Source organism: Crocuta crocuta, unplaced genomic scaffold, assembly GCF_008692635.1.
Source record: "Crocuta crocuta isolate KB4526 unplaced genomic scaffold, BGI_CrCroc_1.0 scaffold20, whole genome shotgun sequence".
In the NCBI taxonomy this organism is placed as follows: Eukaryota; Metazoa; Chordata; class Mammalia; order Carnivora; family Hyaenidae; genus Crocuta; species Crocuta crocuta.
Window position 1 is genome coordinate 242,058 of NW_027527932.1, and position 26,480 is coordinate 268,537.

Here is a 26,480-nt window from a genome sequence, read left to right on the forward strand (position 1 = left end):
TGGAACCACAAAAGACTCCGAATAGCCAAAGTAATATTGAAGAAGAAAACCAAAATGGGAGGCATCACCATCCCAGACTTTAGCCTCTACTACAAAGCTGTCATCATCAAGACAGTATGGTATTGGCACAAAAACAGACACATAGACCAATGGAATAGAATAGAGAACTCAGAATTAGACCCACAAATATACAGCCAACTAATCTTTGACAAAGCAGGAAAGAGTATCCAATGGAAAAAAGACAGCCTCTTTAACAGATGGTGCTGGAAGAACTGGACAGCAACATGCAGAAGAATGAAACTAGATCATTTTCTCACACCATACACCATAATAAACTCAAAATGGATAAAGGACCTGAAAGTGAGACAGGAAGCCATTAAAATCCTAGAGGAGAAAGCAGGAAACAACCTCCTTGACCTCCACCACAGCAATTTCTTACCTGACACATCTCTAAAGGCAAAGGAATCAAGAGTAAAAATGAACTATTGGGACCTCATCAAAGTAAAAACCTTCTGCACGGCAAAGGAAACAATCCATAACACTAATAGGCAACCAACGGAAAGGGAAGATAGTTGCAAATGACATATCAGATAAAGGGCTCGTATCCTAATCTATAAGGAACTCACCAAACTCCACACCCAAAAAACAAAAAATCCAGTGAAGACATGGGCAGAAGACATGAACAGACACTTATCCAAAGAGGACATTCAGATGGCCAACGGATGCATGAAACGACGCTCAGCGTCCCTCATCCGCAGGGAAATACAAATCAAAACCACGCTGAGATACCACCTCATGCCAGTCAGAATGGCCAAAATGAACAAATCAGAGGACTCTAGATGCTGGTGAGGATGGAGACATGGGCACCCTCCTACACTGTTGGTGGGAATGTAAACTGGTGCAGCCCCTCTGAAAAAGTATGGATGTTCCTCAAAAAATTAACAATAGAACTCCCCTATGACCCAGCAATAGCACTGCTAGGAATTTACCCAAGGATCCAGGAGTGCTGATGCATAGGAGCACATGTACCCCAATGTTCATAGCAGCACTTTCAACAATAGCCAAAATATGGAAAGAGCCTAAGTGTCCATCAACTGACGAATGGATCAAGAAGATGTCGTTTATCTATACCATGGAATACTATATGGCAATGAGAAAGAATGAAATCTGGCCATGTGTAGCAACATGGATGGGCCTTGAGGGTGTTATTCTGAACGAAATAAGTCGGGCAGAGAAGAACAGATACCATATGTTTGCACGTATTGGTGGATTAATAGGAACTTAACAGAGGACCATGGGGGATAAGAAGGGGAAAAATAGTTGGGGAGAGGGAGGGAGGCAAACCATGAGAGACTCTTGAATGCCGAGAACAAACTGAGGGCTGTTGGGGGTGGAGGGGAGGGGAAAGGGAGGTGATGTGCATGGAAGAGGGCACTTGTTGGGATGAGCACTGTGTGTTATATAGAAACCAACTTAATAACAAACTATTAAAGAAGAAAAGTTAGGTGTCAAATTGGGTGTGGCCACATGGGATGGGTTATAAGGTACTAGCAAATGATAACTCAAAGGGAGACCATGGACAAATCATACTTTAGCAGTCCATCCAGGATGTCTGCTACAAGTAGTTTCCTCTTAAAATAATCTAACCATTTTTTTTTTCATTCAATGTATTAAAGTATAATCGAACTTAAAAGACTGAGTTGTTGTAGTTAGGAATCCTAAAGTATAAAACTGGATAAAGTGAAAATCTCCCAAAAATATAAAAATCTCATAATACCAAACATCTGTATAGCCCTTTCTCCGTGTGAGGTGCTGTTCTAAGCATTTGACATGTATGCTCCTTTAATCCTCATGATAACACATGAATTAAGTACCAGTAACTCCACTCTATAGATAGAGGGGCCAAGGCACAGTTGTCTCCAGAGTATGTGCTTTTACCATACCGTTAATTTGTTTCAGTACATAATTTTGTAGGAAAAAAGGAAATATCTAGATGCAAAACATTTGGAGGCAAAAAACAAAGCTAAAGTGGAAAGGAAAAGCTGATACCCTGTGCTTTTGGCAGTCAAGACTAGAAAAGGAATTGTCAAGGCTGAAGCTGGGATTCTAGTGCCTGTAACAGGGAAGACATGGAGAGCTACAAGCAAGTTTACATAAAGAAGGCAGGACCTTCAAAGTGTGGAGAAAAACTCATTACAGCTGAAGAAATGGAGGTTTTAGTCTAGAGATTTGGGTGATGGGAGATCACTGAGAAGTACATAGCCCAGGTCTCAACAGGTATGGGTGTGGGCTCCTAATTTACACTCTGCATGATTTGGAAATTGCAATTAAAACACAAATCTAGCCTTAGACTCCTCAAGACAAGCTTCAAACCACTCTATAGAGACTCTCAGGATTTCCACAGAATAAACCAAAATGTATTGAGTTCCTCTTCATACAGAGTTTAGAGCTTAGTAAGATATAAAGATCCTAACAAATAACAGTGATTGCAATGAGTGCTGTGATAGGAAATGTATGCAGTGTTGGGAAAACCTAGAAAAAAAGTGAACAAAGTCCTATAGATATCAAGGAATGGCTCCTTCAGGACGTGACCATTAAGCTGCCATCTTCAGTGCATTAGTTTCCTAGGGCTGTGGAAAGAAAGTACCACAGACTGGGTGACTTAAGCCATAGGAACTTATTTTCTCACAGTTCTGGTACTGGAAGTCTGAGAACATGGTGTCATCAGAGTTGATTTCTACTGAGGCCTTTCTTTTTGGCTTACAGCTGGCCATCTTCTTCCTGTGTCTTCACGGTGTTTTCCCTCTGCATGTCTCTGCCTAAATTCCCTCATCCCAGTGACCTCATTTTAACTTTATTACATCTTTAAAGACCTTATCTCAAAATATACTCAGCCACACTTAGACAAAACGTGCAATAAAAATTCTAGGTGACTTTAACAAAACATGGAGCCAAAGGAAGAGGAAAATGAGAGTGGGGGGGGGTGTGACAAAATTCTTAAGATCTTGTTCTAGGAGGAAATGTACAAAGACTTCATTGTAGACATGAAAGAAGTATCTAAAATGTACAAGAAATCACTTAAAAATAAGCTGCATAGGTGGCATGCAACTGGATAAAACTGAGAAAGAATTAACTCAAAAGAGAAAAAGGCAAGAGCCCATAACAAAAAATAAAATGAGGTGCCTGGGTGACTCACTTAAGCATCCGACTCAATTTTGGCTCAAGGTCACGATCTTATGTTTCATGGGGTCAAGCTTTGTGTCAGTCTCTGCACTGACAGCATGGAGTCTGCTTGAGATTCTCTCTCCCTCCTCTCTGCCCCTCCCCCATTTGCTCTCCTTCTCTCTCAGGATTTTAAAAAAACCATACATGCATATATGTTTTTTTTGTGTGTGTGTGGTAGCAAGCTTTTACTTCAATTCTAGTTAACATATAGTATAATGTTGGTTTCAAAAGTAGGATTTAGTAATTCATCACTTACATACACTACCAACTGCTCATCAGAAATGCCCTCCTTAATACTTATCACCCATTTAGCCCATCCCCCACCAACCTCCCCTCCAGCAACCCTGTTTGTTTTCTATAGTTCATAGTCTCCTATGATTTGCCTCCCTCTTTTCTCCTTTTTTCTTCCTTCCCCTATGTTCATCTGTTGTTTTTCAAATTCCACATGTGAGTGAATGCATGTGGTCTTTTTTTTCTGATTGACCTACTTTGCTTAGAATAATATACTCCACCTCCATTCATGTCATTGAAATGGCAATATTTTATTCTTTTTGATGGTTAAGTAGTATTCCATTGTGTGTGTCTGTGTGTGTGTGTCTATGTGTACATACATGCACCACATTTATCCATCAGTTGATGGATGTTTGGGCTCTTTCCATAATTTGGCTATTGTTGACAGTGGTGCTACAAATCTCAGGGTGCACATGTCCCTTTGAATGAGTATCTGCATATACTTTGGGTAAATACCTAGTGCAATTACTGGGTCGTAGGGTCCTTTTATTTTTAACTTTTTGAGGAATCTCCATACTGTTTTCCACAATGGCTTCACCAGTTTGCCTTACCACCAACAACAATAGAGGTTCCCTTTCTCCACAACCTCGCCAACATCTTTTGTTTTCTGTGTTAATTTTAGCGTTCTGAACGGTGTGAGATGGTATCTCATTGTAGTTTTGATTTGTATTTTCTGGATGATGAGTGATGTTGAACATCTCTTCGTAGGTCTGTTTGCCACCGGGATGTCGTCTTTGGAAAAAACGTACATGTCTTCTGCCCATTTCCTCACTGGATTATTTTGGGGGACATTGAGTTTGATAAGTTCTTTATAGATTCTGGATACTAACCCTTTATCAGTTACGTTATGTGCAAATACCTTCTCCCATTCTGTAGATTACATCTTAGTTTTCTTGATTCTTTCACTGTGCAGAAGCTATTTAAGTACCAAAAGTTCTTAAGAGATGTGTCAGTAAGAAGTTGCTTCAGCCGTCGTCAAAGAGGTTGATGCCAAGAGGTGTTCTAGGATTTTGATGGTTTCCTGTCTCACATTTAGGTCTTTCATTTATTTTGAATTTATATTTGTATATGATGTAAGAAAGTGGTCCAGTTTCATTCTTCTGCATGTTGCTGTCCAGTTTTCCCAATACCACTTGAAGAGACTGAAGAATATTCTTTTCTACTGTGTCACAGATTAGATGACCATGTAGTTATGGGTCAGTTTCTGGGTTTTATGTTCTTTTCATCTATGTGTTTGTTTTTATGCAACTAACACACTGTCTGGATGACTATGGCTTTGTAACATAGTTTGAAGTGTGAAATTGTGATGCCTCTAGCTTTGCTTTTCTTTTTTTTAAGATTGCTTTACCTGTTGGGTTTCTTTTTGTGGTTCCATACAAATTTTAGGATTGTTTGTTCTAGCTCTGTGAAAAATGCTGGTGATGTTAACAATATTCTTCAAATCCATAAACATAGAATGGTTTTTTTTCCTTTTCTTTGTGTCCTCTTCAATTTCTTTCATAAGTGTTCTAAGATATCAGAACACAGATATTTTATGTATTTGGTTAGTTTTATTCCTAGGTATTTTATGAGTTTTGATGCAATTGTGAATGGTACTGATTCCTTGATTTCTCTCTCTGCTGCTTCATTATTGGTGTATAGAAATGCAATAGATTTCTGTATATTGATTTTGTGTCTGTGACATGGCCGAATTTATTTTTCAGATCTGATGATTTTTTGGTGGAGTCTTGTAGGTTTTCCACATGGAATACCATGCTGTCTCTGAACAGAAAAAGTTTGACTACTTCTTTGCTGATCTGGATGCCTTTTATTTCTCTTGTTGTCTAATTGCTAAGCCTAAGACTTCCAGTACTATGTTAAATAACAGTGGTGAGGGTGGACATCCCTGTCTTGTTCCTGATCAAAGAGGAAAAGATTGGTTTTTCCCATGGAAAATGATCATAGCTGTGGGTCTTTCATAAATGCTCTTTATGATCAGGTATGTTTCCTTTATCCCTACTTTGTTGAGGGTTTTTTGTTTTTGTTTTTAAGTCAAGAACGGATGCTGTATTTTGTCAAATGCTTTTTCTGCATCTATTGATGGGATCTTGTGGTTCTTTTATTAGTGTGGTGTATCACATTGACCTGCAAATATTGAACCACTGTGTAGCTCAGGAACAAATTCAACTCGATGGTGGTGAATATTTCTTTCAAAGTACTGTTGTATTCTATTTGCTAGCATCTTGTTGAGAATTTTTGCATCCATGTTCATCAGGAGTATTAGCCTGTAATTCTCCTTTTTAACGGGCTCTTTGTCTGGCTTTGGAATCGAGGTAATACCTCCTAGAATGAGTTTAGAAGTTTTCCTTACATTTCTATTTTTAAAAAAGTTTAAGAAAAAATATTAATTCTGTGAATAATTCCCTGGGAATTTCCCTGGGAAGTTATGGATCTCTTCTAATTTTCTATTTCTTCTTTTTAGTTTTGGTAGTGTATCAGTTCCTAGGCATTTATCCATTTCTTCCAGATTACACAATTTGTTGGAATATAATATTTCATAATCTTATCTTCTAGTTGTATTTCTGTGGGTTTGGTTGTGATCTCTGTCTCTCTCATTCATGACTGTTTTGGTCCTCTCTCTCTTCTTTTTGATAAGTTTAGCTAGAGGTTTATCAATTTTATTAATTCTTTCAAAGAGCCAGTTCCTAGTTTCATTGATCTATTCTAGTGGAGGTTTTGTTTGTTTCTATATCATTTATTTTTACTCTCAGGTTTATTTCTGACTTTAGGCTTTATTTGCTCTTCTGTTTCTAGCTCTTTTCTCTCTCTCTNATTCATCACCTGCATATAATACCCAGTGCTTATCCCAACAAACATTGTCCTCCATGCCCATCACCCATTTTTCTCTGCCCCAGTTCCACCAACCCTCAGTTGGTTCTCTGATTGTATGCCTCCCTATCAGTTTGTAACTATTATTTTCCTTCCCTTCCCCCATGGTTTTCTGTTAGGACCATATCTGACTGAGAATATATCTATCTTTCTTTCTCTGAGTTATTTCACTTAGCATGATATACTTCAGTTCCATCCATGTTGTTGCAAATGGCAGGATTTCATTCTTTTTAATTGCTGAGTAGTATTCCATTGTATGTATATATCCCATCTTCTTTATCCATTTATCTATTGATGGGCATTTGGGCTCTTGCCGAAATTTGGCTATTGTTCATAGCACTGCTGTAAATGTCAAGGTGCATGTGCTCCTCTGAATCCGCATTCTTATATCCTTTGGGTAAATTCCTAGCAGTGCTAGTGCTGGGTCATAGGGTAGTTCTATCTTTAATTTTTTGAGGAACCTCCACACTGTTTACCAGAGTGGCTGCACCAGTTTGCATTCCCACAACAGTGCAAGAGGGTTCCCGTTTCTCCACATCCTTGCCAACATAGCTGCTTTCCTGATTTGTTCGTTTTAGCCACTCTGACCAGTATGAGGTGATATCTTATTGTGGTTTTGATTTGTATTTCTCTGATGATAAGCAGTGTTGAGCATCTTTTCATGTGTCTGTTAAGCCATCTGAATGTCTTCTTTGGAAAAGTGTCTATTGATGTCTTTTGCCCATGTCTTCACTGGATTTTTTTGGGTGTTGAGTTTGATAAATTATTTATAGATTTGGGGTACTCAGCCTTTATATGATCTGTCATTTGCAAATGTCTTCTCCCGTTCCATCAGTTACCTTTTATTTTTTTATTTCCTGTGCATGCAGAAACTTTTTATATTGATGAGGTACCAATAGTTCATTTTTGCTTTTATTTCCCTTGCTTTCAGAGACATGTCAAGCAAGAAATTGCTGCATCTGAGGTCAGAGAGGTTGTTGCCTGTTTTCTCCTCTAGTGTTTTGATGGCTTCCTGTCTCACATTCAGTTCTTTCATCCGTTTTGAGTTTGTTTTTGTGTATGGTGTAAGAAAGTNTAATTTTTTGAGGAACCTCCACACTGTTTACCAGAGTGGCTGCACCAGTTTGCATTCCCACAACAGTGCAAGAGGGTTCCCGTTTCTCCACATCCTTGCCAACATAGCTGCTTTCCTGATTTGTTCGTTTTAGCCACTCTGACCAGTATGAGGTGATATCTTATTGTGGTTTTGATTTGTATTTCTCTGATGATAAGCAGTGTTGAGCATCTTTTCATGTGTCTGTTAAGCCATCTGAATGTCTTCTTTGGAAAAGTGTCTATTGATGTCTTTTGCCCATGTCTTCACTGGATTTTTTTGGGTGTTGAGTTTGATAAATTATTTATAGATTTGGGGTACTCAGCCTTTATATGATCTGTCATTTGCAAATGTCTTCTCCCGTTCCATCAGTTACCTTTTATTTTTTTATTTCCTGTGCATGCAGAAACTTTTTATATTGATGAGGTACCAATAGTTCATTTTTGCTTTTATTTCCCTTGCTTTCAGAGACATGTCAAGCAAGAAATTGCTGCATCTGAGGTCAGAGAGGTTGTTGCCTGTTTTCTCCTCTAGTGTTTTGATGGCTTCCTGTCTCACATTCAGTTCTTTCATCCGTTTTGAGTTTGTTTTTGTGTATGGTGTAAGAAAGTGGTCCAGTCATTCTCTTGCATGTTGCTGTCCAGTTTTCCCAGCACCATTTGTTAAAGAGACCATCTCTTTTCCATTAAATACTCTTTCGTGCTTTGTCAAAGATTAGTTGGCCACACATTTGTGAGTCCAATTATAGGTTCTTTATTCTGTTCCCTTGGTCTATGTGTCTGTTTTTGTGCCAATCCCACGCTATCTTGACGATGATGATGATGGGTTTGTAGTACAAACTTAAGTCAGGATTGGGATACCTCCAGCTTTGGTTTTACCATACTTCTATCAGACAAACTAGACTTAAAAGACTTTAACAAGAGATGAAGAAGGACATTGTATCATAATTAAGGGGTCTACCCATCAGGAAGAGCTAACAATCGTAAATGTTTATGCCCCAACTTGGAACAACCTAAATATATAAATCAATCACAAACATAAGCAAACTTATTGATGATAATACTGTATTTGTAGGTGACTTTGTTACTCCATTTAAAGCAATGAACAGATCATCCAGGCAGAAAATAAAGAAAAAAATGGCCTTGAATGATAAACTGGACCTGATAGACTTGATGAATATATTCAGAACTTTCAATTCAAAAGCAGCAGAATGCACATTCTTCTCAGGTATATATGGAACATTCTCCAAAATAGATCACATACTTGGTCACAAAACAGCCATCAACAAATATAAAAGGATTGAGATCATATTATGCATATTTTCAGATCACAACACTATGAAACTTTAAATCAATCACAAGAAAAAAATTGGAAAGTCTCCAAATGCATGGAGGTTAAAGAACACCAGGACTGATAGGCGAGGGGGGAGATGGGCGTGGAGGAGGGCACTTGTGGGGATGAGCACTGGGTGTTATATGGAAACCAACTTGACAATAAACTATTTGTTAAAAAAAATAATTCTTTAGGAAAGAGAAACTAAAAACCACAATTAGCCCATTTACAACTGCATCGAAAAGAATAAAATAACTAGAAATGAATTTAACCAAGGAAGTAAAAGATGTATATTGAAAACTAAGACATTAATGAAAGAAATTGATTGAGAAATAAGTGGAAAGACATTCCATGCTCATGGATTGGAAGATTTAATATTGTTAAAATGTCCATACTTCCTAGAGTAATCTACACATTCAGTGCAATCCTAATCAAAATACCAATGGTATTTTTCACATAAATAGAACAAACAGTCTTAAAAATCCTATAAAACAAGAGCCTTCAAAGAGCCCAAAATAAATTTTAGAAATTAAACCTAAGCTGGACTCATCATACTCTCTGGTTTCAAAGTATACCACAAAGCTATAGTAATCAAAACAGAATGACACTAGCATAAAAACAGACACATAGATCACTGGGACAAAAGAGAGCACCCAAGAAGTAAACCTATATGGTCAATTAAGTATGAAAAAAGAACCAAGAGGGGCACCTGGGTGGCTCAGTCGGTTAAGCATCCGACTTCAGCTCAGGTCATCATCTCATGGTTTGTGAGTTCGAGCCCCGTGTCGGGCTCTAGGCTGACAGCTCGGAGCCTAAAGCCTGCTTTAGATTCTGTGTCTCCCTCTCTGTCTGCCCCTCCCCTGCTCATGCTCGTGCTGGCTCTTTGTCTCTCTCTCCCCCTCTCTCTCTCTCTCTCTCAAAACTAAATAAACATTAAAAAAAAAAAAGGTGGGGAGGACAATGGGAGAGTTAGCATGAAAGAGAACTGGGAGGGGAGTTTTCTTTTGTATCTGCTATAATTTCATTTTTCCAAGCATAGATTTATAAAATGGTTCTATAACTTACAAAGAAATTCAGAATTTAATAATGAAATCACTTAGGAAAGTTTATACCAAGATCAAGGAGGAAATATCTGGAGCTTCAGATCTGTGTCTTTCAAAAGGAGTCTGAGGACTCTCAAGCTGCCCATAAAACAGATACTCTTTCATAGGTGTTGTAGTCAAGGCCTAGCAGTAAATACGGCAGGCATCAGCTTCGAGCAGCATAGTTTTACAACTTGAAAAGGAAAAGGAGTTAGTTCATTGCTCACTTCTTTGATGAGGGGACTGAAACCCAGGCAGATTATAAAAAGGTAGAGAAGGTATTCTTTTGCTAAATACTCTTCTCTAGATGTGTATGTTTTCATTATGCATTTAATAATAGTTTTTAAATTGATTAAATGTGTCTAATAGTATTCCTGTGGTTGCTACTGTACATAAAGATAGTAATCAGCTTGCAACTTGGTGCTAGCATTATAGCAATATAACTTTATTAGTCCTGGAAGGGAAGAGGACAAAATTGAAGTATATCATGAGTGAATACGTAATGAGTGGGCAATTAGCTGTCTGGAATATCCTGCCTCTATATGACAGCCTTAAACTATAAAGTGCTTATGCTTTCTTTCTAAGAAAACTGTATCGGTTCCCTGAGCTAGAAATACGTGATTTACAAACACATGTACATACCCAGTCAGCTCTCTAACCTCAACCCCATTCATACCTTTTTTTTTTAACAAATAGTTTATTGTCAAATTAGTTTCCACATAACACTCAGTGCTCATCCCCACAAGTGCCCTCCTCCATGCCCATCCCCCCTCCCCCCCACGTCCATCAGTCCTCAGTTTTTGTCAGCATTCAAGAGTCTCTCATGGTTTGCCTCTCTCCCTTTCCCCCACCATTTCCCCCATTCAGACCTTTGATTCTCTCAATCCCAAAGTGAAACCAAGGGCGTCTTAAATTGATGTTGCCACCTAGTGGTTGAAAAAAAATTAGTTCTAAGGAAAGCCTCTCCATCTTAAATGGCTGTGTTTAGCTAGTTTTTCCTCTTGAGTTCCAGGAGCTACCTTACATTCTAAAACCTTCCTGTTTGTAGTACTGGATTATTGTTGGCCACTTCAAAAAAAAAGACTAGCTATCAGACCTAGGGAAAGCAAGCTTTCTATTTGGTTGCACAAATGGGGCATTTGGGGGGCATTTAGTTTTGCAGGCTGAATAGAGCATTTTTGTTGGTTTCGGTTACTGGTTAAATCCATAAAACTTATGGATTTAAAAAGTAAGAAATTTCATGGGTTTTCCTAAATAAACTTTCCTTATTCTCTTTTTTAAATTTTTTTAAACATTTTATTTCTGGGAGAGAGAGAGAGACAGACAGACAGACAGACAGACAGCGTGAGCCAGGGAAGGTCAGAGAGAGAGGGAGACACAGAATCTGAAGCAGGCTCCAGGCTCTGAGCTGTCAGCACAGAGCCCAACGCGGGGCTCGAACCCACAAACCGTGAGATCATGACCTGAGCCGAAGTCGGACGCTTAATCGACTGAACCACGCAGGCGCCCCCCCCTTATTCTCTAAGTAATCAAATATTAATAAACACAATTCTCAAATCACACCAGAGAATTTCTACAAGTTATGATGAAGTGAACTTTTTGTGATAAAGATGACAAAGCTGGGTTAAAGCAATCACTCTCAGAATTAAATAATCCCAGGCGTGGCCATCTTTTATCCTGTACTCACAGAAGAGGAACCAAATGCCAAGTTGAATTATCCATCATTTATGGGGGGAAAAAATCTTCCTATGGCTGTAAAACAGCTTCAAATTGCTTTCTTTGCACTCTAGAGGAGCTGATAGGGCCCCAGATGGAGGTGTTTTTCAGCAAGTTGTCAAGTGATCCATCCCTCAAAAACAACCATATCACCCAGCAGAGGTGCCTTTCTCTGCCAAGAATTATATTGGGTCAGGTGGGAGAGGCCAGAATATGATGAGGCTGGGAAAAATAGGGTACACAGAGAATTGTGTACCAGAAATGAAAGAGAAAAGGTGTGAATTACATTTAAATTCCAAAGTCATGTTTGGAATTGTTTCACAGTGACTTGATTTTTTTCTTTTCCTCTATTTGCTTTTATTCTTTCTGGGAAAATAGACTGCATGGCATTGATACTGAGAGGTGGTTTTGTGTGATTCTGAGGAAACCAAATGACATTAGGTTCCAGTAGTCCCTAAACCATACTATAAATTATCAGCAAGCCAAGCGCCTTTTAATTCATAGGCCTAAGGAAGGTGTAATTAGGATCATTTGAGAAAACAAAGCTAAAGTGATTGGAAATGAACTCACAGCCCTAAAGAATAATTTCCCAACAAATCTGGAAGTCTCCCTTTGGGTCTAGTGACCTCCATATTAATCTTACCTAGCCTTGAACACTATTATTCATCTAAGTAGTAAAATCATGGGAAAATATGCAAATTCCATCCTTGTTTCAGTATACCTTTGAAGCTGGAGAGATGGGTTGTGGGTCAACTGCTAGAGTTTTTATTTTGTGCTGTGTGTGTGTGTGTGTATTCTGTACACATATATATACTGTACACACATATATATACATGTATATATGGTGTTAATATTCTTTATCTTCAGTCATTGTAAAATGGTGTAAAGGGTTATGAAAAATATTCTGGTTGTACATATTTAGTACAGGAAACTCACATTTCTTCTAGAAATCAATTATTCTCAATGATCTCCTTTATACCAGCCATTAATAAATAATAACTATATGCGAAACACATTGAGCAATTGTGATTATTATATACTAGAGCTGTGCTTTCCAACCTGTCCTCATCATGATATAACTAAACATGATAATATCTGTTTGACCTGCCTGGCAGGGAAGTGACTGCTATCGAGAACTCTGTGACAGATAGCACGACTTGTCCAGTCTTTTCAGACAATTCAGGACTTTTACTGAAAGAAATTTTAGAGTGTCCAAAATAAAATCTTAGCTGTGGTAAAATTTTAATGGCAGTAAAAATCAATTTTAAATTTTTAGCACTTAAATTTTTTATAGCCATCCGCATCTTGTGGGACACCTGAAACAATTGGTGGCTCTCATGCCAGATGGGAAGCTCCATACTACAGACACAAGATGGCCCAGAGACATGGTCTTATCTGTACTCTTCTCACTGTGGGAAGAATACAAATCAGAGGAAGTGTTCCATGGTGTATGGATTTCATAAGTTATCTTGCTGAAAGTCACTTTCCTTCTCAGCATTAAGTTTTAAAGAGCGCGGTTACTTCTGTCATCAGAAATTGCTTTCTTAGTATCTTCTCTGAGCTATTCGTGAAAATCCTTATCCCTGTTAGCCCTATTCGTGTGTTTTTGGACTTTCACTGCTTAAGTGTGAGTCTGTAATTTTCAAAAGCTGATGAAAAAAGTTTTATTTTTTTGAAGTTGATTTTGAGAGAGAGATGGAGGGAGAGAGAGAATCCCAAGGAGGTTCCACACTGGCAGTGCAGAGCTATACACGGGGCTCAAACTCATAACCTTGAGATCATAATCTCAGCTGAACCAACTTGGGTGCTTACCCACCTAAGCCACTCAGGCGCCCCAAAACAAATAGTTTTAAGATGAGGAAAAAAAGGCCAATGTGACCAGAGTAACAATAACTAGAAAAAATACCTGCTGGTCCAGGTATTGCTGGTATGGGTCTAGTCCACAGTTTTGCTGTTTTTCTTCTTAACTGCAAAGGCAGTTTTTAAAAATGAGCAGATCTAGATGGCTAAACTGTTAAACACCATTTTTTCCCCTTTCTTACAGTGATAAGGTGATCAGACTTATTCCCAATACAGAAGAAGAAGCAAATGCACTGAAGAAAATATACCTCCAACTTAAGGTAAGAGAGCATCCACTCACTTATAATGTGTATGATGTGTTTACAGGACTTTACTACAGGGGAGTTGAATAGATGGAGTTAATTAGCCAAGGGAAGAAAATGTTAAGGAGGGAGAACTTGAAAGAGCTTTTAAAGAATAAGTTCAGGTTACTCAAAATATGATCTTTCTAACCCATTATCTCTTTGAGTTCATTTATTTTCCATCTCCCTTAATAGAATGTAAACTTTGTGAGAGAGCTTTTATCTGTGTTTTTCATTGCTGTATTGTCAGTGAGTGTCAAGAAAATCCTAGAACTTCAGTAAATGTTTTTTCTTCTTTTTTAATGAATAGGTAAATTTAGTTTATAATTTTCTGGAACTTCGCTTCTACTTTGCCTTCTTAAAATTTTCCTGCTGATCATCTACACTTCATTCTAATTAGAACTTAAAGCAGAAGTGAGTTGAGAAAAATTTTTAAAAAAATCAAGTTAATTAATTATGGTATGTTTGGGTCTGATAAAATTCTGTTGGCAAAGGTTGAAGGGCTCTGATTATTTGATCTTTGATGAAATTTGTGGATTTTAGAATTAGAGAATGTCTCATCTCCTTATTATTGCATATAATTGAGTGTTAGCTTTCGCTAAAAAGTTATAATGAGAAGTGTGGTGATGGGCTCGTTTATATGCCTATGAAGAACAGAGGCAAGGCCATGAAATATGTAGTGATTTAGCTTCATTTTAAAGGATAGCAAAGCAGATTACCAAGAAGGCCTCACAAATCTTCAATACGGGATAGAAAAACACGTGTCCTCACTCTGATTCCCAAGCCAGACAGAGATCCAGCAAAAAAAGAAAAGAAAAACAGGATAGTCCTGGATGGCTGCAAGACAATCCTATCTGGAGAAGATGTTAGGGAGATGAGAGAGGAGGGATAGACTCAGTGGCTTCGGGAAATGTAATTACCGAACTTTTGGTCTTTTCTTTTTGACTTGATTTTTCCCTTTGACATCTTTCATTCAAATATTGAATGTACTTGCAAATGAAGTTTGGAACTTTGAGTTTATTCTTTTCTTCCTCTTCATTCCCAGCTTTTACATATGCACTGTCCAATTTAGGCTTGGGTCTCATCACAGGGGTTCAAAGTGAAAATGCAGAAGTTCACCCCAAATTGTTGTGATTGTATCCAGTACCAGAGGGACTGCTCACCAGCATGTCCTAAACCTCATCTCCTCCTCAGTGGAATCTCTTCTTCAGGACACACCAACTTTCCTTGCTCATGTATCATCACCAACCCCACTGTAGTCTTTTCAGTAGCAACATCTTAGCACTGTCTAAACAGCCCACCAGGGACTTAACATTTGCAAAGAAGCAAAGCAGTTTTGAAGTAGAAGTTTCTGTCTCCATTAAAATTGTGTTTTAGATACTCTATTGGAAAAATGAGATCGCCACTTTACATCGTGGAGTCCAGTATTTCAGGGAAAAAATATGCTTAACCAAATATTGGGGGGGAAAACATCTGTGAAAGGATTCCTCCCCCCATTTGTAAATATATGGTAGGCCTTACAATGTTATAAGAATGAAAGTGCATAGTTATATATGTGATGATCCCTTGTCTTATCAAAAGCAAAAAAATTCCATCAGTGAGGACTGGGAGGGTTACTTAAAAGCTCTTGTAAATTGTAGTAGATGGAACGAAAAGATGTTGAGCATAGGGAGGACTGAGAATACATTTTATTGGGCCCTTTTCTGGGCACACTTCTATACACACTTTAAAAAATTGCTTCATATTTTCATTTAGTCCTTGAGGAAAGGAAGTAGTCAAGGAGTGGGGGACATGGTTTGGATTTGAAGGAGCTTTCAGAGGACAACTAAAGGGAGGAGAGGGAAGGGGGGCCGGTGAGGAAGAGGGGAACAGAGTGAAGGGAAGAACAGGGTTAGTACCAGAATGCTGACAATGCTTTAGTGGCTCCAAACCACAGAGAATCCAGCCTCTCTTAGTCACTATGTGCTGGTCCAAGGTCTGCATGCTTCCTATAAATCATCCCCTTCTAACAATTCTGTGAGGTGGATACTGTTACTGCTCTTTTATGGCTGAAGAAATTGGGCAAGACAGAGGTTAGGTAACTTGCTCTGGGTGAAGTGTGGAGTTGGAGCACACATCTAGACAGTGCCAACCCTTCTAGAACCCATATGAAGCCTGCCTCCTGCCTCTAATCTGTTTACTCTGACCATTTTCTCTATAGAGAGGAATAGGCCAGCTTTGCTGGGCTGCGAAGCCTAGACTCAGTATGCACATGGTCATGTTTTCATTTACTTTATTCCTTGAGTCACCAATCCCACCCCCTTTTCAGAAATTTGCAGGACACAATTCAGCTGATAATGATCCTAATGGCTATGATTTATTATAGCAGATATAAAGCAAAACCTACAAAGAGAAAAAGCATGTGACGTGAAATCTAAGTGAAACCAGGCACAGGCTTCCAAGAAGCATCTCCTTGTGGAATTCCACAGGATGTTCTTACTTCCCCCAGCAAGGAGTTGTGAGCGCATATGTGGGATATTGTCTACCAGGGAAGCTCATTGTAGACTTACTGCCCAGGGTTTTTACTGGGGCCTAGTCACATGGGCCCCATCTCTGCCAAGCACATACCATAATTCCAGATTTTCCAAAGCAAAGCAAGTGTTCAGCATGAACTATATAGTTCGTGCAGTCTAGGTATGCATTGAGCCACTCTTAAGATTTCAGGAGGTAACCTACTACCTCTAATTTCCAGATGGCCAGACTTGCAAGCAAGCCTTTCTCAGAAGCAGATTCAGGCCTGCTGTGTTAATTCTTTTCTGCACATTTCATTTCTTCTTATATAAAGAAATGGTTTTATGGGGCTGGAATTTGAAGCATTGCACTTAAATAAATTTCTGTCTAAAAGCATCATGTTAACTGGATGTCATTTTAAATTCAAATGATTTCATCGAGTGATCCACTTGCACCACTGAAAGCAGCAATTCTGGCCAGGCAGAGAAAGCAGCCTGCAGAGAACAAAGAATATGACTGTTTGTCATCTCCTGCCCCGTGGGGCTGATGAGATGGAACTGACATTGTTGCTAACAGCTCCTTTGCATCCCCCAGACTCTGTCTCCAAGGGGAGGGCAGCTTTTAGTTGCCTCCGTTCCCTAAAACACAGGGTGGTATGCAGAATTCCAAGATGGTGCCAAGATTTCTACTCACCCAGGGGTCTACACCCTGCATAATCTCTCCTCTGAGTAGGGCCAGAGGCTGTGAATATGATGGGATAGTCCTCTCCCTGATAGACCACCTTGTGTGACAGAAGGGAGATAACCTGAGGTGGGCCTCACCTAATCAGATGAGCCATTTAAAAGCAGAGTGTTTCCTCCAGCTGTTCCTGGAGAAGGAAGTCAAAGAAGTGCTCCTGCTGTCTGAAAAAAGAATTAAACTGCTGTATTGTGAACCGTCCGTGGGAGCCATGTGAGAAGAAATGCTACTGGCCCTACCGGATGGAAGCCACCCCCAGCTGATAAGCAGCAAGGATAGAGGGATGTCAGTCCTACAACGACAAGGAACTGAATCCTGCCACAACCGTCTGAGCTTGGAAGGTAACCCTGAGGCCCAAATGAAATCACAGCCCAGCTGGTACTTTGCTTTTAGCCTAGTGAGACCTTGAAAAGAAAATCCAGCCAACTGTGTCTGGACTTCTGACCTACAGAACTATGAGGTGATAAATGGCTGGTGAATTCATGGTAATTTTCTGTGTAGCAGTAGAAAAGCAACAAAAAATATAGGGTAAGGTAACAACCCTATATCCTGGCTTTTCAGTGGCTCTTAGTTCAATAGCATATATTGATGCTTTAAGTTAATTTTTCTGACTTCATCGGCTATAACCAGTCATCTTTGGAAAAGTGATTGGGGTTACATGCTTAAGCTATAAATTCACAGTGTCTTATCTGAAACATGAACAAATGCAAAATGTATGTGCAATGTTGAGTGAAATATGAGAAGGTACAGTTATAGCATAGCTAATTAGACCTAGAACCGTGGTTACAAAGCTGGTTACTTTCCTAATTAAATTTTATGGTTTTGCTGAAGAATTAAAACAAGAAAGTTAAACAGAAAACCATGCCTCCAGAGAAACGGATTGAGAAAGCACCAACCAATTAAATTGTTAATTAAGAGCATAGCCATGATTTAAATAAAGTTATGATGGGAGATGGTTTGCAGGTGAGCAAAATTAGAGTCTGAACACCGTGTTCTGCCTACATTTCTTCACAAATTCCTTGTGCTGGGAAGGAACAGAGATGGCTTTATGTAAGGTAACAAAGTTTCTATGTAGAATTGACAGATCCTGTTAAAAGAAAAATTAATGATGCTTGTTTCCACCTCTCTCATCAGAGAGCTATTGGATAAAAAAAGATTTCTGTATCCAAAAGTTTGACATTTTTTCCAACTAAAACATAGCCTTAAAAATATTAGTTTGTCTGTTGATGGACACTTAGGCTCTTTCCATGTTTTAGCTATTGTGGAGAAACAATGAAATCTGGCCATGTGTAGCAACATGGATGGACCTTGAGGGTGTTATGCTGAGCGAAATAAGTCAGGCAGAGAAGGACAAATATCATATGTGTGCACGTATAGGAGGATTAGGAGGAACTTGACGGAGGAACAAGGGGGAGAAGAAGGGCGGAAATGGTGGGGGAAAGGGAGAGAGGCAAACCATGAGAGACTCTTGAATGCTGACAAAAACTGAGGACTGATGGATGTGGGGGGAGGGGGGATGGGCATGGAGGAGGACACTTGTGGGGATGAGCACTGAGTGTTATGTGGAAACTAATTTGACAATAAACTATTAAAAAAAAATAAAACAAACAAACAAAAAAATATTAGTTTGTCAGGTGCCACTGAGTGGCTTGCCAAAAATTGCAAAATTCCCTGGGGGAAAAACTGCATCATCCCTTCTCCTTTGCTTGTATGTAAAATTCACAGCTGGCTTTCCCAGGTGTGACTCCCCTCCTCAGCACTGTGCTGAAGCTGACTGTTCTGTAATCCTCCTTGGTGCTCTCCCAAGTCCTACACCTGGATCTACAGCCCCTTGAAGAGCTCCAGCATCCAACTGGGCAGTTGATTGGGAAACATGAGGAAAGAGGGGTGATAGAATTCATACTATCGGAGTCACTTGTTCCAGTTTTCATTGGGAACCGATGGTGCCATTATAGAGTCTCTTAATCATGGGTGTGGTAGGCAGAGTTCTAGGATGACCCTCAAGATTCTTGGCCCTGGTATATACATACCTTCCCCAGGCATCCCATCAAACGCTAATCTAGGTACTGCTATAAAAGGATTTTGCAGATGTTAGTAGAGTCCCAAATCACTTCACTTTTTAACAGGGAGATTGTCCAGGTTGGCCTGACATAATCATGGAGAAATAATGTTTCCTCTAGCTGGTTGCAAGAGAGGAAATCAGAAATGCAGTCCTGCTGGCCTGGAGGAAATCAGTCATGCTAAGAACTGCCACGTAGCAAGAAATTGCAGGAGACTCTAGTAGCTGAGAGCTGTCCTCACGGACTAGAGGGAAAACCAGGGACAAGCCTTCGTCTACAACCACAGGCAAACAAATTCGCCAGCACCAGGGAAAACGTAAGAAGATCCTGATCTCAGATGAGACCACAGCCTGAGCTGACACCTTGAGTTCAACCCTTTGACATCCTGAATAAAAAATAAAGCCACTTCGGGTTAAATGGTGAAATAATAAAGTAGAGATGCTAAATCTATGGCAATTAAGCAATAAAAATCCAAATCAGTGGCCTTAAACAGCCAGTGACTTGATGAACTACTGGAACACACACAGGAACATTATAAATGATACTGAAAGATAAAAGTAAAGAAGAAACAAAAACTTTGATCTGTTTGGGGCAGGAAATAGCATTTCCTTTTTTTGTTAGACCCTTGTAAATAATAAATCACTACTTTTGCTTTTCCTAGCATGATTTTTTTTGAAAGAAAAAGTTTCTCATAATCTGGGCAGATGTCCAAATACAGTTGTGGATTAAATTTAGGAACACAGATTTCAGATGTGGCATATAGTTTTCTCTGTGTGCCTAGTGATAATTAGTAAACTCAGTAACAAACATTAAGAGAAACAATACAATACATGGAAAAAAAAGGAATACACAAAAACATTCTTTCAAAAGTAAAAAACCTTCTATGGCAGTATTAAAATGATTACCTTAGTGGTTTTTAACTAAGTAGACAACATGACGTTGGGCCAATACCGTAGTATTTTAAGTTGACTATGTTTCCTTTGTTTGTAAGACTTTCCAATTTTGATGTTTAAACAACCTAGTTTAAGACTAGCTTTTAAAATTTAAAGTAGTTGTTCCTGATGATACTAACTGCCATCCTGAAAGTTCTTGTAAGTGGACAGTTTAAGGGGTCGGGTCCAGCACAGTCTCCTATACAAGGTGATCTCAGCTGGGATCATTCATGCATCTGCCATCACCTGTAATTGCTTCACTCATGTCTAGTGGTTGGCAGGCTGTGAGCTGGGATGACAGGACAAATGGACCATGTGTCTCTCATCATCTAGCTGGCTAGCCTGAGTGTATTTACTCAGGGGATCCAAGACTAAGAGACACAAAACTGACAAAGCTCCTGGAACCCAGGCTTGGAACTCCAATAACATCACTTCCGCCACATTCTATAGGCCAAAGGAAGTCACAAGACCAGCCCAGATTCAAGGGGTGGAAAAACAGACTACGATTCTTGATGAGATGATTGCAAGTTGTGAATACATGAGAGAAACCTGTGGTCATTTTTATAATTCACCTCATCCTCCACCCACATAGTTGTTGTAGTCTGTTGCCAGATCCAGAGTGGAAGATGGCAGCTACCTCGCTTCTCCTCTGCTTTCTTATTGCCACAGTTGTGGTCCTGATCTTCTTCAGCCTGAATTGCACCAGTTTCCCAAATTGCCTTTCTGTCACCTCACATATGATTCCTGTTTGTTCTCTATACTATAGACAAGGTGATCTTTCTGAAATAACTGACCATGTCACATCGTTACTTAAAACCTTTTAAGTGTCCTCATTGTCAGCAGCAATAATTCCAAACCGAGACCATACATCAAATCACCTAGGAAGTTTATGCTTGACCCCACCACCAGAGATTGACTTAGTTGCTCAGGTGAAAGTTGGTTATAAGTATTTTTAAAAGCTCCCTAGGTGATTCCATACATAGCTAGGGAGGTAAATCATTGATCTGGGATATAGACTTCAAATTCTTTGGCATGACCCATGGGGCCCTTCAAAACCACACCCAGGTTGCCTCTCAAACACTTCTCAGCTTCCATCACTGTACTTGGCTGAGTGTTTATTACCCTAACTACACTAAGCTCCTTGTAGTTTCTCTCTGAAGTATCTTTTTGCCCCCCAAGCCATTCCTCTTGTCTAGAGTGCTCTTCTCGTCTTAGTTCAGTTGGTGAACATTTAAAAGACTAGGTTAAAGCATTCACTTATCCTTGAAATTTTTGACCCTCACTGAATTCTACAGACAGTTATATCCTAGCATTTATATCACTTTATGCTTATGGTATCTTTTCTCCCTCATTTCATCCCCACCAAAATGGGTTTCTTGCATATCTGAGACTTAATGGATCTCTGAATTGTGTATAGTAAATAGGAAGGCATTGATAGAAAAGACTGTCTCCAGCTAGTGCTGAAAGAAGCTTACGTGCACAGTCAAGACCCCAGGAATGTAGCCCAGCTGAGACCTAGACTTAACACCCCTTGGGTTTCCCTTTTGTTTCTGTTACTTACAGATCACTCTTTGTATTTATTCTCATGATTTCACCTGGAAAAATACTAAGGATTAAAGGAATGATTCGTGTATTGTCAAATGTGAATTTCTCACCATTTCTACTTTAAAGGACATTACCATGTGATCAAGGATATGAGAATAGAAGAAGCTCCTTTTTCAGGGACAGAGAGGGGCTTGGTGACTGACAGGTTTTCTTTCAAGTATACAAACTATACTTTGGCGCCATTTCTTGGACCCATGAACTTACAGCAGCCTTTGCATATTCATCAGCCACAGCCAGAGACTTTGCTTGATTAAAGAAGCTTCCTGTTTTTTACCATACTTTTTTCTAGCTGCATAAATGTGAAGTGATTTCTGCTGCCTTATTTGGTTTTAGAGGTATTGTTGATAAGAAGAATGGAATCTGGACCACAACCATTTTTCGAGAAATAACTTCTGCCCTGATGACTGATACAATGTAAATGAGTATCAGTGACCTACAGGAATTGACTATCACCATCCAAATGCATTTATTAACTATTTATGTGAGGTCTTACATGGGTCAAATGTGAAAAAAAGCATGGTGATTAATAGGAGTGTGACCTCTGGAGATATACTTTCTGGGTTCATATCCAGACTCTTCTATGTACTAGTTGTGTGAGTGTCAGCAAGTTACCTAATTTTTCTGTGCCTCAGTCTCTAATCTGTGAAGTAGGGAAATCCAGAGAGTTGATCATTTCCATGTTTGTGCTAGCATATTACTAGAATATACATATTTCTACTCTTTTGCATATTATGTATCCCTTGCTGGATTGGGAACCCCTGAGAGTATCCTACATATCGTTCTTGTTTGGGTAGGATCAATTTCTGACTTCTCTCTTTCCCTGGTGCCTGGTGGTTGTAGGAACTCGACAAATCTTGAATGAATGAACAAATGAAATTAATTCATCTATCTCCTTTCCTATAATTATAAAAACATCTTTAACTTGGATTCTAATCAAGAGCATATGTATGGCAGAATAAATATGCAAAAGATCAAAACAATGAAATATAGAAAGAATTATTGTAGAATGATAGGCTTAAGGGATCAAGGAATAGCAATTTAGGGAGAAATTATCCATCTCTTCAATTACTAAGGAAGTTTTATGGAGGAAGTAGGATTTCTATAAGAGCCTGGTAAATTTCTTGAGAGAACGATTTCTAAGAAATGTAGTCTTGCATTAGAGCCTCCTGTAACTTTAAGATTTTGCCTTGGCGTGTTGACTAAATTAAATGAATACAATAATGCTAATTATCAGAAATATTTTAACTTGAAAATCAAGAGTTCAGGTGTTTTGCTTAGGAGTCAATTTGTTGTTTTTTTTAAATATAATGAGAAATGTCTGTGTCTCTGATAATACTTGGTTAACAAATCAATTCCTTTCTTTTAACCTAAAAATAGCTATTAGGGATGCCTATATAGCAGTTCTCTGTGTCCTTAAAAAAAAAAAAAATTCAGAGCAGGTTTTACATATTCATCAGCCACAACCGCAAAGACTTTGCTTGATTAAAGAAGTTTCCTGTTTTCTACCATTTTGTTTTTCTAGCTGTATAAATGTAGAGTGATTAAAATCCCCATGGTCCCACAAATACATTTCTTAGCTCTTTTCCTGATAATTGCATTTGCTTTGAGGCTATCTGATCATGAGTGTTCTTCTGTTCTCTCACACTGCAGTCACATTCTGAAAATGAACTATGATCTGAGCTAATAAGAATCAGTATCATAGGTTTGAAAAAAGAAATGGGGCATGGAAAATAATCTAGGAGAGGAAAAAAATGGACCCAGTTGTAGGTGTTGTAATCTTTGAGAAGTGGACACGTTTATTTTTGACTAATAATGTGTCTTAACCAACTAAGCATGTTTTACCTTAGTATATTTAAATAATCGACAGCAAACATTAAAACTTTTTCTAATATAAAAATATGAATAATGGAGGAGATGCTAAGAGATTGGAGGAGAAACATTGGCAGTGGGTATGATATTTCTATTTTTTTTTAACTTTTTTTTTTGGATTATATAGTAGTTCTATTCTTTATTTTTATTTATTTTTTTTTTACAAATAGTTTATTGTCAAATTAGTTTCCACATAACACTCAGTGATATTTCTATTTTAACAAATCTAAGGTTGACTGTACTTATCATAGATGCCATTTATCATATTTTTCTAAATACTGAGAAAACATTTTACAGATTATAAAGAAAACACAGCAATGATTTTAGAATAACAAATCTCTTAAAGTTGTCTGATTTCTTTCAGGAGTGTTGGTCATGATAAATGATACATACTAAATGTTGAGTTTCACAGGACTCAGGATATTGTCTAGAATAATTTACTCTTTAACAAATTGTATAAATAAGGTCTATGTCATACAGTCACAGGTGGATTTAATCCCAGATGAGGAATATAACATGAGCCATAAAAGTTAATTCTTTGACCAGTAATATTTAGCATCTTTTTCTTCATCAAATCTATGAATATGTGTCTCTAGATGATATCTATAAAGCCAGAAAATGGCATCAATGGATAGGGAGGGAGCACTTATTTGAGAGCGTTAGAATTATAGATAATTTCAATAAAACAGAAGATTCATCAACACAAATATTAAAGTTATCTTAAAGACAAATGCAGAATAATGCTTGCAAATATTTAGACTGTTAGTCACACAGAAGGGAAACTTTAAAGATGATAGTGAAATGTGATCTTATCATGAACAGTGTAAAATTGTACATCTATAAGTTGGTGCACCTATTAGGATGTAAGGACTCTGGGCTTTCAGAGATTCCAGGAGTGACCTTTGTATGGCAGTCAATCAGAAAACAAAATTCCATTTTCTCTTCTTCCTGAGCACTATATTTCCAACTTTTCCCTTCATTTAGTTAAGTATGTCCCTATAACTGGGTATATCTGCTGGAACATACACAAAAGTGATGTGGGCCATTTCTGTGCCAAAACTTTATAGAGGTTTCCCCTCCAAACCCTTCTTCCTTTTCTGCCTGAATGACAGTAATAACACGGTCCAAGAGGATGAAGCCATGATAATGGGAGATTTCTGGATCCCTGAATTACCATGTAAAGAGAAAGTTGTCCATCCTCAAATATCACCTTTGTTATGTAACTAAGGAGCAAACTTCTCTTGTATTTGAGTCCTTTTCTTGTATTTGAGCATTGTAGGGGAGAAAAAATAATTTTCCCTCTACCATTCTGATTTTTTAGCTGAAACTCTATGCAATTTAATAAAAAAGAAAAAAAAACAAGTTTATTCAAATGTATACTTTATTTACTCTCCTCTCATAGGCCTGTATTCCCTCTTCCCTTTCTCTATTAAGATGTTACTTACATGTGAATTCTAAGCTACCTTGGAGTTACTTTTTCCTGGATATCTCCCATGAATGGGCATTTAGAAGAATAGGTGAGAGATATGATAGTTTGTGACATAGTTCATCTGGTGGTGGTATCAATTTCTAATCTCTCCTGTGAGGAGGGTCAGCCTTCCTTTGTTGATGAAACTCTTGTGGAGGGTATTTATGACATACCATTTTAGAGGAATGTGTTTTTAGGCAGATAAGGGGAGTAAAGAAAAAGCCACTCCTTGCATTTTCTATTTTATAGTGCCTACAGCTCAAAATAATCAATATACCAAAGCAGCATACTTTAAGGTGGCATGTTCTAAACTCCTACAGTCATATTTTGGGTTGGCATATTCTACTTGTCAGCATCACAACTAATACTGAAGATGGTACATTTTAGTACTATCTTAACAAAAATATATATATGGCATTAGCAGTTGAGAAGTAGGTTGAAGGAACATAGATATAACAATTTGGTAAGAAAAGACCAGTATTATGCAAAAAAAACCATTTGGTAACATTTGGTAAACTATCAGCTGAACTTGGAAGACAAAGTGCCTATTGATCCTCTAAGGAAAGTTGTAAGTACCCAGAATATTAGCATATATTGGTTCTTCTCACTGTTTATAGGAAAATATCCCAAGAAAGAGCTAAGTTCAGGCAGGAGTTTACCAGCTTATCAGCAGAAGTAAACAAGAAATTGGGAGTGTAAAAGGGCAAGGGGAGAAAAAAAGCAAACCACTTCTAGATTCTAAACACAAGAAAATAAGACCAAAGAAGGTCTGTTAAGATTTCCTCAGGTTTGCAAAGTGACTTAGATTAAGAAACTTACTTTTTACTTTTCTACTCTAGCCTGGTCCCTACATCACCACTTGACAGAAATCCATCTACCAGCAATGAACAACTGTCTTAGAAATGAGGGAAAACTATGGAGTTGGAACCAGTCTACACTCTGGGTCTATTTGTTGACAAAGCTGGTATTACTTTAACAGAGCTAGCACCTCTAAGATTGACCCATCTCTGGAAGCCATAAGCTCTGTGAACCCACTGAATAACACAGGAGTTTAAATTTTAAAAAGGGTAACATAGCTTGAGAACTTATAAACATGTTCATTCTCCCAAAAGATCTAATTAAATACTGTATGTTGAGCATTGGTGAATCATAGTTTGTACCTTAGGGTTACACCAGTGAATAAAAACTAGACCTTCAGACCAGGTAGCTCAGAAATATTTATTAGGTCATCCAGAGGGGAAAGAGAGAGAGAGAGAGAACTTGGTAGAAACTATGCAGATTTATTCCAAATTTATCACCTACAGATACTTAACTACATAGCCAAACTTGCTTATCCATTATTCCCCAAAAATGTCCCATATGTCTCCATCTCTAAGCCTTGTTTATACAATGTATAAATGTATTCCCAAATATATATTAAGTGACTACCACGTGCTGGGCACTGTTCTAGATGCTGAGGGCTATAGCAATACACAAAATCAACAATAATCTCTGTCCTCATGAAACCTATTCTAATGAATGGAGATTGGCCAAAAAAAAAAAAAAAGTAGTAAAGCAAATGAAATGGTCA

General features: G+C 38.3%; 1 protein-coding gene across 1 annotated transcript in view; it reads left to right on the plus strand.

Annotated features, from left to right (window-relative positions):
- CPA6 (carboxypeptidase A6) overlaps nt 1-26,480 on the plus strand; it is a 316,507-nt gene that overhangs the window by 129,934 nt on the left and 160,093 nt on the right. The window contains exon 2 of the mRNA XM_077751832.1: nt 13,652-13,727. Coding sequence (XP_077607958.1) covers nt 13,652-13,727 — 76 coding nt within the window. The remainder of the gene's footprint in view (nt 1-13,651; nt 13,728-26,480) is intronic.